Below are 15,075 nucleotides of genomic sequence, written 5' to 3'. Positions count from 1 at the left end.
CAGAACAGTGGGATCTGCATTTGCATGAATCACAGTCCCTGTAACATCCAACATCATAGCAGGACTTTTTGTGCAATCTGAGCCACTGTCTGCCAAGAGTCTTTGCATGTAACTATTAATTAAATACCGATATAGTGTTTTTGAGAATCAATACAGTATCACAAAACATATCGCGATACTCGATATTTTCTTACACCTCTAACTTGTACTTGCCTGCTGGCTCAGTTATACTGCTTAACTGTGGAGGGTTTTTTTTTTAGTCCGTGACAATGTGTGTTCTTGTTAATTAATGCATCACACATGTGACTTAATGGACAAGAAAATGCTGAGTCATCAAAACATCCTAGATAACCAATTCTTTCCTACCCACTGACCCTTCCTCTTTCTAATTCATATTAGTAACATGTAGTAAATCAATGACACCGGGATATTAAAGGCAGGGTGGGGGATCTTGAGAGACTAGCAAGATGTACACTAGATTTAAAAAAAAAAAAAAAAAATTATCCAGCCGGAAAAACAAGCTCAATGTTGCCAACTCTTTTCCAATGAAAGAAGCTAGCAGCATTAGCTGCTAACTGGCTCCAAAAGTCCCTGAATCTAGAGAGAAAGTTGGCAACACTGACTGTCCGTTACTTTAGGCCTCCCTCCAAAGAAACTCCCCCAAAATTATCTTTAACAACATATCAACAACATACAAAATATCGTAATGAACATGAACGGCGAACATTGCTGTTGTTAGTACTCACAGCTGTCAAGCTAGCAGCTTGTGGAAGACTCCGGGACACACAATGAGTGCACGGGCAGAGTGCATGCTGGCAGGTAGGCAGACAGGTAGCCCATCCAATCCTTACCTTTGGGCCGAATTAAATGTTTGGACAGGTTATTTACGGTCCTGCGACAACCACAGATACCGGATTATTTTCTTTTTCTTTTTTTGTCAGAGCATTTGATTTATTGATTTCTGTCGGGATGTAATGAGAATTTCAACTAACATAACAAAAAATATATCTTAAATCTTTACCAACCCTGCCTTTAATTTTGACAGCCAATCTGACACCTGCCTGTTTCCCTGGTTTATTCAGGAAAGACCAGAACCTGCTGTCCCCAGTCAACTGTTGGTACCTGCTGCTGAACCAGGTGAGGAGGGAGAGTAAGGACCACGCCACACTGAGCGACATCTACCTCAACAACGTCATCATGAGGTTCATGCAGATCAGCGAGGACTCCACGCGGCTACTCAAGAAGGTGAGGGAGGACAACACATACTGTAGGCTATCATCACACCAATGCTAAGCTAAGCTTAGCGCTTCTAAAGAGAGTGCTTATACACACTTGACCCACATTTTGGTCATAAAATAGAGTGACAGCTGTCCTCTACAATTGACCCAACTACTTTGTTTTAATGGGGATTCTTTCTATTTCCCTGTGACCACTAGAACCACAATGGATGGCTTGTAATGTCACAAAAGATATTATGTAATCTTTCAGGTCTTCAAGTTATTTTCCAACATGGTCAAAGATAGAGATGCTTTGTGGTTGGAGAAGTTTAAAAAACATTGATTTTATGTGTTTGGGCTGGCAGGGAATCCAAAAACAATTAACTGAAAAGAAATCCAACAATATTTGATATTACATTAGGGCTGCCCGCTCGCAGTCGATTAGTTGACTAATCGGCCGTTTTGGTCTTAAACGACTAAGATTTCTTTAGTCGATTAGTCGTTTTTTTTATGCTTTTTACATGCTGAATGATTTATTTCCATGAGCACATCTCTGGTAAATACAAGATTTGCCTGTGTATGAGAAACTCAGTTTCACAGATCTGTCGATTAAATCAAATAATCAGTTAGTCGACAAAATCATACGAGTGTTCGTTGACGAGGGCTGACCCGAATGCTTCAAAGCTTCGACTGCTGCCATGGTAATCGACCCCCAAATCACTATTCAAATGCTTCATTTAAAAAAAAAAAAATGGTTATCTTTATATTTAAGTATGTAATAATAATGTACAAATCCCCAAATAACCCCTGAAATAAGGAATAATCCTACAGCATTATTCATATCCAGCATATCCAGCAGTCTCTTTTTTATCTGCTTCAACCGCCCTCACTCACTCTTTCTTTTTTTACTTTCTACTGTACTGCTGTGTGACCTCTACTAGAGGAGGTCAGATGTGACTTTTCTTTGATCAACAAAACAGAAGTTTGAACCCACCACTAACGCAATCCAGATTTTTCACGGCGGTCAGGTCGGGCAGCGGTGTCTCCAGTCACTCGTGTGTTACAAACGGTCTTTCACTTTCAATTAACCCATACATTTCACAACAAAGTATATTTAGTTTCATGATATGCAGGACACATACGGTACATATTGAGGATGAAACTCTGCTGGGCTCCTGTGGTTTAGTTTTGTGAATTGGAGTAATGCAGAGGAACCTTGGTTGCACCACAGTTGCAGATCAGTATGCCTTCACTCTCCCGTCTGAAGACTGCGGCTTCATGGCTGAAACCGGGCCTCTGCTGCCTTTTCCACCACAAAGACGACAACTCCCTAAAAGATTATGAGCTCCTACGCTCGCAGGAGTCACATGAACTCACCACAGGCCTAAATTACAAAGTGGCTTTTTCTTCAGAGGAGCGCCTTTGTGTCAGTTAAGCTTGTGCGACTTTTTCTATCTCTGCTCCTCCTCTCTCTTTTTTTCTTTGCTTCACTTTATTGCAAATCCCGACCATCGACCCTCCAGATTCAAGAAGTAAAAGTGAGACTCCTCTAAAGTAATTCACGTCTCCTGATGGTTGTGGTTTCATCTGATTGTATGGGGGCGTGGTCTTTAAATACTCACCCGAACCTCCGACACACAAACAGGAAGCTGCAGCAGTCATTTCCTTTTGATAGTGTTTAAAGGCTTATGGTTCTACTAATGAGGCCAGATGTTTCATATGTTACTCTCGTTGCCTCCCCTGACTCAACACACTTTGATGATCATAATGATAGACTGCCTTCAATGCTGATTTACACGTTTAGTGTAACTCTGAAGACAATTTGACAAATCCTCCCAATCTGCAGTGTGATAGTTGTCCCTTTTAAAGTTTGCAATGCAGATTTTTTCTCAGTGGGTCCAGGTGAAATTGTGCAGACTGGTGGGAGGTCCCGGTTCATAGGAGACCCGAGACACTGCTCGCCCTCTAATTAAAGCTTCCCCGAGCCTTTGATCTCAGCAGCGCTTTAGTAACAAGGCACAAACAGCAGAGAAGTCCCCCCATGTTACGTGGCTTCGAGGAGACAGCTGTACTGTTGTCATCCTTCCAGCACATCAAAGACCTGTGTTTTTATTTCCTTGTATGTTCAGGGCTCATGCTGTGAGGTGGAACAGCAGAGGAGGACCTTAGAGCAGCCACGGTGTCTTCGTCAACACCCTCCGGTTGACCCGTTTGGCATACGCATTTTATTTCTTCAGTGCTGCATTGCGGTCACTTTTTTAAACCAAACCAAACCAAGCCACAGCCGCAAATTCTTTTTTGGGCTTTTTTTTGTTTGAATATAGGAGCCAAATAGTGGACCTCTCTTTCTTTCTTTATGCTTGGACAGATCTTATCACATATATTCAGTCTTCATTATTCATACAACCGGCTCTTTGTTTTACTCTGCCCTGTTTTATTTATGGAAGTCACGTTCTGTGGCTGCAGCTACAAGGTGGAGATCTCAAAGCTTGAGGCAGTTTTCAACTTTTTCTCAGGCAAAGCCTGCGCTGGATAGTGTTTATTTTACAATAAGCCTTTCTTTTAAAAAACAAAAGACTAGGGCTTTCAAAATTAACACGATGACGCAAATTAGTTTTAACGCCACTCATTTCTTTAACGCATTAACACAACTTATGATTTTTAGGTTGTAGCGGGCTCAGTTTAAAAGCTAGAGTGAAGATACTGGTATCATATGAAACTAGAAAACCAAAGGAATCCATTGGTACCAACCACGTCATACTAGCTTGGCGAGGAAAGACTGGCATGGCCATTTTCAAAGACCTGAAAATGGACTCTATGGGTACCCACAAGTCTCCCCTTTACAGACATGCCCACTTTATGATAATCACATGCAGTTTGTGGCAAGTCATAGTCAAGTCAGCACACTGACACACTGACAGATGTTGTTTCCTGTTGGGCTGCAGTTTGCCGTGTTATGATTTGAGCATATTTTTTATGCTAAATGCAGTACCTGTGAGGGTTTCTGGACAATATTTGTCATTGTTTGTTGTTGATAATTGATTTCCAATAATAAATATATACATATATTTGCATAAAGCAGCATATTTGCCCACCCCTCAATGACCGTATCTGGCAACCTGCACCATAGCCAGAGACGCTGCATAGAACTACTGACAGATGAATGAACTGTAAACATGTAATTCGTCCTAAAAACACATTTATATTATAGTATATTACATTTACAGTATGTTCAAGTATGGGTTAAACAAACAAGATACATTGCTGCTTATGAGTTGTTTGTCGTTGGACAAAGCCAGGCTAGCTGTTTCCAGTCTCTATGCTAAGCTAATGCTGCATTCCAGACAACTTGGAGGTTGAAATTTTTCCCAGTTGAAATTTCCGACCTCCAAGCGTTCCAGGTGCACGACGCCAAGCGTAAACAAAAAACCATGGCTGACCGTGACAAACAGATGTTTCTTTGGCAAGTGACACAATTGAACTTTCAGCAGTGTGGCCTCCACATTTTTTTGTTGTTGTCATTTGTAGTGTTTTCTCAAATAACTTTTGTGCAGGGAAGATAACTTTCAGAGATCGTTTACTGTAAGCAGCTACCTAAAAACACTGGCAAAATATTTTGACATCATTTTAGTGTAGAACAGGTTTTACTATGATAATATACGGTATATTATTTTAATTAAATACAGGCAAATATACTTTAGGTTGCCTTTTAGTTGTTAGTTTACAATGTGCGTTACCATTGTTGTGTGATGTCAGACAACTGCTCCTTCTTGAAGTCGGGGTAGATGGATTTGCCCCGAGTTTACAAGTAGGAACTTCGACTTTGAGTGGCACTGTACTGTTTATCGTCGGAGGTCCAAAATTTTCAGAGTTCCGAGTTGTCTGTAACGCAGCATAAGGACCTTAGCTCTGTACTCAATGCCTAAACAGGAGACTGATCTTCTCATCTCACTCTCGTTGATTAAACAACTAGTTTTATTCCCCAAAATGTTAAACTATTTTTTGACATTTCAATGAAAGGATCTATGTCATTTGGTCAAAGCATGTTCTTATGAAACCCATCAGCTAAGACCTTGTCAGAGTTTCTACTGTATGGCTGTGTTCTAGTGACAAGACACTCAGATCTACGCTGAGCGCCACACACACACACAGGCCCCGCAGGGTATACCACTGCCATCTCTATACCATGATTAATGTCAGTGGCAATATGAAACCCACCACTCCCCAAAGGCTGACTTCGTTTCTCCTCTCTGGGGTTGTTTCATCTTTCTAATGTGGTTGGAATACAGATGGTATGATCTTTTTAATGAATTAGACCGAATTGGAAACCCCCGCAACTGAGATTCCTTTAAAATGAAAGAGGGTAAGTTGTGCAAATTAAATCAAAGACTTCAGTTGCACAACACCGCATTTAGTGAACAGCCCTTATTGCTTGTAATTTGAGGTATACAGTGTGGACGTGCTACATTTAGCGACACTTTGAAAGGAGAGAGAGTATTTCACAGAGTTCTTAAAAGCATTATGTTAGGTGTAGCTCTTCTCTAAACATGTCTTGAATGTAATGCCCCTTTACTTTCATCTCTGTCTTTACTTCTCTCATACACACGCACTCTCTCTCGCAGCTCATGTGATCCCTGAGAAGGCTTTTCATTGAGCTCTGGATCACTTCCCAGCCTTCTCAATGGAGAAGAGCTGACGAGTGTTAGATCTGACAGATAGTCAAAGGTTCTGTCCTCTGAACTGACGGTTGCTAATGTGGTTTCCCCACAGGAGGAAGCATGTGTCTTTATGATCTTCACGATATGCAAGGATTCACAGTTGATAGGCAGTTTACTTAAAATGTGGCACTGTCACGTTTTGAGAGATACAATTGCAGATCTACGATAAACTCAAAGACCTGATCGTCCTATAATTTACCAGAAACTCAAGACCTTTTTTCCGTAGCTCACTCATCTATACTCCGTTCTCAGACATGCCCGAGTTTGACCCTTGCCAAGTTTGGTGTTTGTAAAGCTCTGGTTATCCAGGCTTACAGGCTGTTACCACTCTGATTAGGTAAGAGCTACAAATCAGGGAGCTGACAGACCAGGTGGCGGTTGGGAAGATGTTGCCAACCGGTCGGGTCACCCAGCACGACACTCTAATTTAAGACACCAGCCTGGCAGCCAGTAACTGAGAGGGTAATCCTCTTTGCTGTCTATTCATATGCTTGGACATCGTGCAGCTTTACCTGTGAAGAAAAAGAGTGAGAGTTTGCATGTTTGTGCACACAAGTTGATTCTGTCTTGGTCTGTTGCGTGTTGACAGTTCAGCGGAGTCTTCTTTAGAGCTGAAAATTGGTGCAACTCTGCGTGAGAACAAACACGCTTTTAGACTCACCTGGGTCAATGAGGTGTGTGACCTCGATAGAGCCTCTTAACCTGTTGCCAACACCCACATGAGGCCACACGTGTCCAGGGTAACAGTGACTCATCTAATCTTAAGGGCATCTCATACATTGTTCAGTGTGTAGGGTATTATTGCCATGAACAACCAAATGCATGCAATGTAACAAAGAAATGTATTTGAGTTTGAGAGTTTGTGGTTATTTCTCCATGGTGTTAGCTTGTTTTCTTAGCTTACCTCTGTGTCTGCACAGGGCCCTGCAGCTATTACCAGCAGATGGACTGCTGCTCACACATTCTGGTTGCCATAACTTGCAACCATTATAATAGTATTGCTCAGAAAATTCTCATAAATTCAGTTTTTGCGCATATTCGTGCATCAATATCTTTTTTTCTAACTGTTGTTTTTGTCATGCGTACTTTCACACAGATTGCGAACATTACACGGCAAAAAAACGGCATACTTTTTTTCCAGAACGAGGTTGATTTTCTGAGCTTTCACACCACAAATAATGGCATCAACCAATCAAGTTGAGTGGAACAGGTTGAGTTGCACCTATATTTATGAAACGACAACATGGAGGCTTCCGTAGTCTGAACCAGGACGGCAAAAACTTCATTACTTTCAACCTTGACAAAGGCAGCGCAGACCAGATCCACTCATTCCGTTCTTACTTTTCACAATAAAAGCCCTAGCCATATAATGTTCGCAGGCGAATATTTTGCATATTTGTGTTGTTTATTCGTCACGCACCCGTTTTGTAAAGGCCTTTACAATGTACTTAAAAAGTTTCTCACTATCAACCATTGTGTACTTTGCGTACAACATCTCTTAAAGGTACCTGGTGGAATTTTCTTGCAAACAAACAAAACTTTTGTTTACGTTCAGTATTTCTCTCTAAAACTCATTTTATGTTTCGCTGAGGTCTAGCAAGTGTGTTCAATACATTTCCTTTCTCATTCAACATTTTTTCATATTTTAAAACCTGCGTCGTTTTCATCCATGTTTGCTAACTTGCAGTATTCTTCTTTCTTGCCTCTGTTGGCACATTGGTACGTTTCTTGTGCATTACATGCAAAACGTGAATTCACTCATAAAAACATCACTCCATAGCACCATTATTGGTTGAAAACTCCACAGGGTACCTTTTTAATTATGACTGTTTGCAATTGTAGATGTAGCTTTAGTTTATTTCTGACCATCATTGCCCTTTTAAAATGCACTGCACCCCATTCTTGATCAGAAGTACATCACCACTGTATCCCACCACACTAGGTGGTTCAATACCCTCGCAGAACCCTCTCACATCCTTTAGCTGGGAGTGGCTCCCAGAATGAGATTTGTCTGAGGATAACTGGGTTAGAGAAAGACCTGGAGTATGTGGGCTGAGTAACACCATCCAGGTAGCAGAGCGTGGTATCATCTGTAGTAGAGAGAGCAAAAATTCATTGTCATCATGACTCATAATCTCATAAACATGTGATACAGTATTATGTGAGTCAGTGTGAAGGAAATATGGGAGCTCGACAGTTAAATTAATAGTGAAAGGCCCTCTAAATCCATCACAGCATCACCGTTAAACTGTATCCCACAACCGTGAGGTGCATTAATGTGGGCGTGTGTGTGTGATAGTATTACTGAGTCAGCCTTGTGGCGCGGTTGATTGAGTTAACATATTTGGGAAAAATCTTTTCACGTCGAGCCAGATAATGTGTTGAGCATGTGGACGGCGAAACCCGAGCTGCGTTCGACAATTTGAGTGGAAAGGCCGTCGTGACACTGATACCACTTTCACTCAGAAACCCACTATTTGACACAGGATGATAAATCCACTGCTCTGTTTTGTATTTGTACCATTAAAACCTCGGGTCAATGTCTGGTCATTGTCCACCATTCATATAAAACCCAATATACAGTAAACAGTGTGCTTTTAACAGACTTGTCAAGTTTCAGTTCAGTGAAAGTTGTTGCTGCAGTGTTTATAATGGAGATTCACCATTGTACTGACAGAATGGTGTCACTGTGTTGGTTTGACTGGAGTATAAACTATAATTTTGGTTTGGCAAAACTCTTTGTGTGTCTAATTGTTTCAATTTACTGATTTGTTGTAATGGTCTCATTGTTTGTTCTCCTCTGTTTCTTTTTCAGAGCAAGGAAATAGCCTTTCAGCTCCAGGAAGACTTGATGAAGGTCCTTAACGAGCTATACACAGTAAGTAGTAATGACTTTTTTAACTAATACATTAGTCTTTGCTGTGGTTAGTGAGCTAACTAACTTCCAACTATTTGTAACAGCTTTGAGTCTTCAACCCTAGAGCTTAGAGATGTCTGAGGGGATCAATTATTAAACATTCGAACAAATAGACAACTACCAAAGTGATTCCTCAAACTGTAGGGAAAGTCTTTCTAATCTCTTTTACAGCCCAACATGAAACACAATCTCCTTTACCCTAATGAACTGGCTATTCAAACTGTGAAGTATCAACATTATGTTTGCTTGACATACTGTATTCTCTGTTTTTAATGGCTCTTGTCAGCTTAGTTTTCTTGCTCTTCAAAATAAATTCATGCAAAGCCACACCAGGCGGTTGGAGCCAATAGCCATTTTCTTTCGTTCTTAAAAAAAAAAAGATTATTTATTTTTGGCGTTGTTGCCTTCATTCAAAAGTTGACAGAGACAGATAGGAGGCCTGGGGAGAGAGAGCGAGAGAGATTAAGGTCCCCAGTCGGAATCGAATCAGGGATGTTGCGATTACATAGTATGTGCCTTAGACCACTGGCTTACAGGGGCACCCGCCATATGTATTTATAGAAACACAAAATGGTCATAGTAGCAGTGGCTGCAGACCTTTTGAACCCAGAGGTTACATTTTCTCAGGGGGGTTTAGTAACATTTTCACCAGACCATCAAACAAGCTGCATAGCTGCAGTCTAGTTTCTATAAAGGCCATTTCATCTCCTCTCTTCAATGCCTTTGCTGTAAGTAGTTGTCTGGGTTGCAGATCTGATCTTGTTGGAGAAAGGTACTTAAATCATGAATCAAAATCAATAGAAAATACTGCCTTAATTGCCCCAATCAGCCCTGCTAGCCTACTAGCTAGCTAGTTTTAAAGCCACTAATTTCTTTAACACATTAATGCAACTTGCGATTTTTAAGGTTGTAGCAGGCTCAGTTTTTAATGCTAGGGGGAAGATACTGACATCATAAGAAACCTAAGAAATCTATTGGTACCAGCGATGTCATACCAGCTTGTCGCGAAGGAAGCTAAATAACACTCCAAAGTTACGCTAAATTTTGGTGAGGAAAACCTGGCAAGGCCATTTTCAAATCACGATTAACTATGGACTATCGTGATTAATTGCAATTCAATATTTTAATTGATTTATAGCCCTAATACATTGTATTCTTAGACTGGATGGAATTGAGGCCATGTTGTTTGTATATGATTGCTAATATGGGCTTATAGTGTCATATGAGCTACTTTAGGTCACAAACAGGCATCAACAATGACAAAGAGAGAAACAAATACAATAGAGCCATACTGTTAGTCTGTGCTTTTGTGTTCTTAGTCAATTATGTCATTCCTCCCTAAGGATAGATGGCATTGTTTTGAGCCTCCTCATTGGTCATCATGGCAACCTGGGATATACACAGATGGAGATACAAGCTAAGGCAGTTGTTGTCGCTTCCCAAGAGATGGAGATGAAAAGCAGCTCAGTTTGCTTCTACAGTCTCCAGTCACTCACTATAGAGGAGTACAGTGGTTACACTTCCAGTCGATGGCCGCGCTGCTCCAAACACAACAGACGTGTTACTCCGAACTCAATGTGTGTCACTCTCACCACAGTCGTCCACACTCCAAATTTGACCTGGTTTAGCCCCTGTGGGAAGACACACACACTCAATGAGTAGCTGTTGCATCAGACAGCCACAGTCCTGATGTCAGCCTCCGCCAATGAAATAACAGGTCTGCTCCGTCTCTAAATATGTCCCTCTAAAAGAAACACCAAAGTAAACACAGCAGCGGCAGACTCCAGACCAGTAAGTGAGGAGTACAGGGCCCAAGGTCAGTCACCCATCTCTAAACTGGTTCCAGTTAGGCCAAACCCCACCAAAGGCAACGGGCTCCAGACAAATCTAGGCTTTACTTCGTTGTTCCACTCGTACAGAAATAACTCGGTTTGGGGGAGAGATGTTTAGATTTTGAGATGGGTGAGTCTCTATTTGTGCTGAAGTTGAGGTCTTGTGCAGACAAGGGACTGCATACGCAGGTTGTGGAGCTGTAATTTGTTGGAGTTGGTTCATTCCAGGTTAAACCACTGGTGCTCTATATTGTCTCGTTCTCCGGGGAGTTTGAATGAATTTTCTGCCTTTGTTTTCAGTTCAGTACATGTGGCCAGCTGCCATGAACGCAGGCTCATGTAGCTTTACAGAAGGATGTTAGAAAAAGTTTGACTAAATGTAATATCTGATGAGAGATTCACACAATGTAGTTTATTTTGCTGTCTTTGAACAAATGTCATTCCAAAGCAAAGATTAATTAAACAAGCATACAAAGAAAAACTTTAACAATTGATCTATTTCGAATGTCAGGATAATTATTTGGAAAGATTTGAAGGTAGCTCTGTGGAATAAAGTACAAACTCCTCTCCTCTCCTCTCCTCTCCTCTCCTCTCCTCTCCTCTCCTCTCCTCTCCTCTCCTCTCCTCTCCTCTCCTCTCCTCCTACACCCATGAGCCTGTGACCTCTGTAAGGGCTGGATTAGCTTGTATTTTGCAGTTGGCACTTTGCAAGGCAGCAGCTCCAAGAGGTTTAACATTTGGTGGATGCAGTTTTCTCTTGATGGTGTATCTGCTTTTTGCTGTTTTAAACTTGCATACCCAGAATTCTCTTTGGAAAAAAAATTATCTGCAGTGTCTAGGTGGCAGTCCGTAGACTTACTTTATATAAAAATCAGTAATAACACTGTAAATGCTAATTGTTCATTTTCATGCACTTGTGAGGGTCAGTGAGTTCTCTTACTGATGTTGGCGTCATAGACTGGATATTTCTCCCACAGCCAGTGATTCATCTGCACTGTCCTCAGAGCCCCCACACTTGTGTCCGTTCTCCGTTCTCCTGATGACATGAGCCAGCGTTCATAAGACTTTTATAAACGCTCAGCTCTCTTGAAGAACTCATTGTTTGTGTTTTGTGGTTTTACCTCTACTTAACGATTGAGTCACTGTCTAATGGGTCCGTGGAGTATGCATGAGTAACGCTGATGATGACTCAAACTCTAGGAAATAGTTCTAATCAGCTGTTCATCATCAAGGTTAAGCATTTCCCTTGTATTAAATAGCTGCAGTGTGATGACACAAGGGGTGGTAGGGTTGAACTTATTTGCCATTATAGCTGTCACAAAATGATATATTTATTTCAGATATACCGTATATGCTACATGATGAACAGAAAAAATATCAATCGTTAGAACCAGCAAGGTCCAATGTAGGACTATCGCTAGTCCTATGATTTAGGCATACAAAAGATAACATGGTAAATACAAAAAAATGTTAGCCCTCTATTTCCAGAAGTCCTTCTTGTGGTAGGGACCCATTATCGCTTTATTTGCTGTGCAAAAATGAAGCTGAACTTAGAAAAATCTGAATAAAATGACTTTAAGCCTTAGAAGTCTGCAATAGAAATAGCCTGCCAATGCCTACTGTACATTTGTATTTTTGCTTATTGTGAAGTAATTTCTTGCAGCATCTTCAAATGCTTCATATCCCTAGAATCTGTACAACCTAGGCTACAAGGTTATGTCAGTCAATAAACTATACTAATTGATGAAAGTATTGAAATTGAGTCATAGATTAAAAAAGAAAGTAAATAACATGTCACTAAATAAACACACAAAACATATTGATCCAAGAGATTTCTAAATTTAGAAACATGAACAAAATATTTCTTAACACTTCATAAGTTATTTGAATGTTACACATTTATTAGTTTTTAGGAGTTTCGTTACGTAACGTAATCACATCATCACAAACTTACAACGCGATGACGCAAAAGACAGAAGCCTTAGCTTTCTGCTGTGCAAAGAATGAATGTTCTAGCTATTATGTTTTTTATTTTACATCATGCAAACAACGATCTCCCGCGGCCATTATGGGGCAATACACTGGCGCCACCGTGCGTTTCACCATGTTTTGTACCGGGCATAACATCACGGAAAATACGTCATAATATAATAATAATAATGTGATGACGCGAAAGACAGAAGCCTTAGCTTTCTGCTGCAAAAAGAATGAATGCTCTAGCTATTATGGTTTTATTTGAGATTAATGTAAACGGGGTCATGCAAACAACGCGCGGCCGCCCTTTTTAAGTGTGTTGGCCATCACATTTACTTGTGACACATCGACTGCAAAGACACAAGCTGAATTGTCACTCATAAAGTAGTCAACTTCCCTCTTAATAGACCTCATGTGAAAACCAGAGGGCGAACCCAAATCTTCTTCTTGTGTGTTTTTTTCCCAAACAGATCAATGAAGGCAGCATGTTAGATTTAGCTGCAGTGATTTGTGGTGGTTGTGGTCGTATGAGCGACTCATATAAAAAGGCTGGAGAGAATCTGTCTTTGGTTTATGGTTTAGGGAGAGACGAACCGCCTGCTGCGAGACGAGTTGAGTCGATTTGTGATGAATGAGCGGGTCAACCGATGGAAGCCTTAGTTGTGGGTTATAAAAGGTCGGTCGCGACTATGAAGATGGATTATCCTGACCTTTGACCTCACAGAAACTGACCTGAAACTCACACTTAACACAGCACGGTTGCAGGATGGTGCCCTTTTCCAATCTTGAAAATGACAAACGGGTTTTGAAAAATATTTTCTTTGCCGCTTATTTACGATTTTTTGTTTGTCCCCAGGTGATGAAGACCTACCACATGTACCACTCGGAGAGCATCACCGCCGAGAGCAAGCTGAAGGAGGCTGAGAAGCAAGAGGAGAAGCAGATCGGCAGGGGAGAGCCGGTCTTCAGCATCCGAATGGAGGACAAATACCAGAGGCGCAGCTCTGTGAAGAAGATCGAGAAGATGAAAGAGAAGGTAGAACATTTAGTGATTCACAGTCCTTCAATCTCAATCTCAACTTTATTTTTGTCCCCGGAAGGCAATTGGTTCTATAGCAAGGTATACAATACATGGAAGAACATAGACATACAGTACAGTAAGGGGAAAGAGTGGCGTCCTGAATACCGGTGAGCTAGAAGCCCAACAAAAGGAGTCACTGGTGTCTGACTCACAATTCCACAGAAAGCACATCGGCAATTACATCTAAAAAAAAAATTTGAAAAATTCAAGTCAGATAGAATAAATAGAATAAATAAAAATAAAATAAATAGCGGCAGAGTATGACCATATAAACACAAATACACAGTCCTTAACAATTTTAATCCAATTCATGACTATTGCATTTAAACTTAGTAAGTAGTCACTAGGGGTGGGAATCACTAGAGGCCCCACAATACAATATTATCACTATACTTAAATCACATTACAGTCTTATTGCTATTTTAAACATTTTGTGATATGCTGAGTATTGCGATAAGATATATTGCGATTTATTACCTTGTCAACATCTGTTTTCTCTAATGAGATACAGTTTTCACTCTGTTCATCTCAGAGTTTTCACTCACATATATTGAGATTTCAAGGGGCACCCTTTGAAAATAGCCATGCTAGTTTTTCCTCACCAACATTTGTATCGATACATTATTGCCACGCAAAATATCGCGATATTATGCTGTATCGATTTTTCTTCCCCCACCCCTAGTAGTCACACCATTCAATTTATTTTACTTGTTTTCTTTTAGTAGTTTCAACACAACAAAATATCTGATTAGAAAACTTCTCAGCTTTTTCTCAGAAGTGCCGCTGACCTGAGTAAAGGAAAACACACTGAAAGCATTGTTGCAGCCAAAGAGCAGGCTTTGTATTCTCAGAACAGGCCTGCTTTCTGTTAAATCTCTGTGACAAATTATTCAATGGCTTTTTGAACATGAGTCTTCCTGGAATGCGTTTGGGAAGTGTTAAAATATGGACGATCTGGAAGCGTGTGAGTCAGAGCCCACTGGTCAGCGGATGGTGACTAACTACCAGCCTTGTGTTAATCTGGTAGAGAGGAAGTGTAGCATAAAGACAGATGGCTCAGACTGAGGGATCCTAGTTTAAGTGAAGGACACAGGCTGTTTTTAGTTTAGGCTTTTCTTTTTTCATTCTTGTTCCTTTTTTTTTTTTTTTTTTGCTATTTTTAACATAATGTAACTCATTTCTCCTCTAATGTTTATTGGAGCTGTTGTTTTGCCAGTAATCCAGTCTCAGCTCGGAGATGCGCACAGAGACATAAAAGCACAATCGCTTGTCAAAAAGGCAATTTCCGACTCATTAAATTCATCCTCCCTCGTTCGCTCTGTTGTTGTCTTGTTTC

The 15,075-nt window shown here is 40.7% G+C and overlaps 1 protein-coding gene across 7 annotated transcripts in view; it reads left to right on the top strand.

The window, feature by feature from the left end:
• Positions 1-15,075, top strand: part of srgap1a (SLIT-ROBO Rho GTPase activating protein 1a) — a 102,019-nt gene that overhangs the window by 43,846 nt on the left and 43,098 nt on the right. For all 7 annotated transcript variants that reach the window (XR_005206759.1, XM_037768729.1, XM_037768731.1 and 4 more), the window contains exons 3-5: positions 1,083-1,245; positions 8,751-8,813; positions 13,515-13,694. Coding sequence is in view for 6 of the 7 variants with exons in the window: in XM_037768729.1 (XP_037624657.1) it covers positions 1,083-1,245; positions 8,751-8,813; positions 13,515-13,694 (406 nt within the window). In the remaining variant the exon portion in view is untranslated. The remainder of the gene's footprint in view (positions 1-1,082; positions 1,246-8,750; positions 8,814-13,514; positions 13,695-15,075) is intronic.

This window comes from Sebastes umbrosus, chromosome 4 (assembly GCF_015220745.1).
Source record: "Sebastes umbrosus isolate fSebUmb1 chromosome 4, fSebUmb1.pri, whole genome shotgun sequence".
Taxonomy (NCBI): Eukaryota; Metazoa; Chordata; class Actinopteri; order Perciformes; family Sebastidae; genus Sebastes; species Sebastes umbrosus.
The sequence above is the reverse complement of the archived record's forward strand: the minus strand, read 5'-3'. Positions and strand labels throughout refer to the sequence as shown.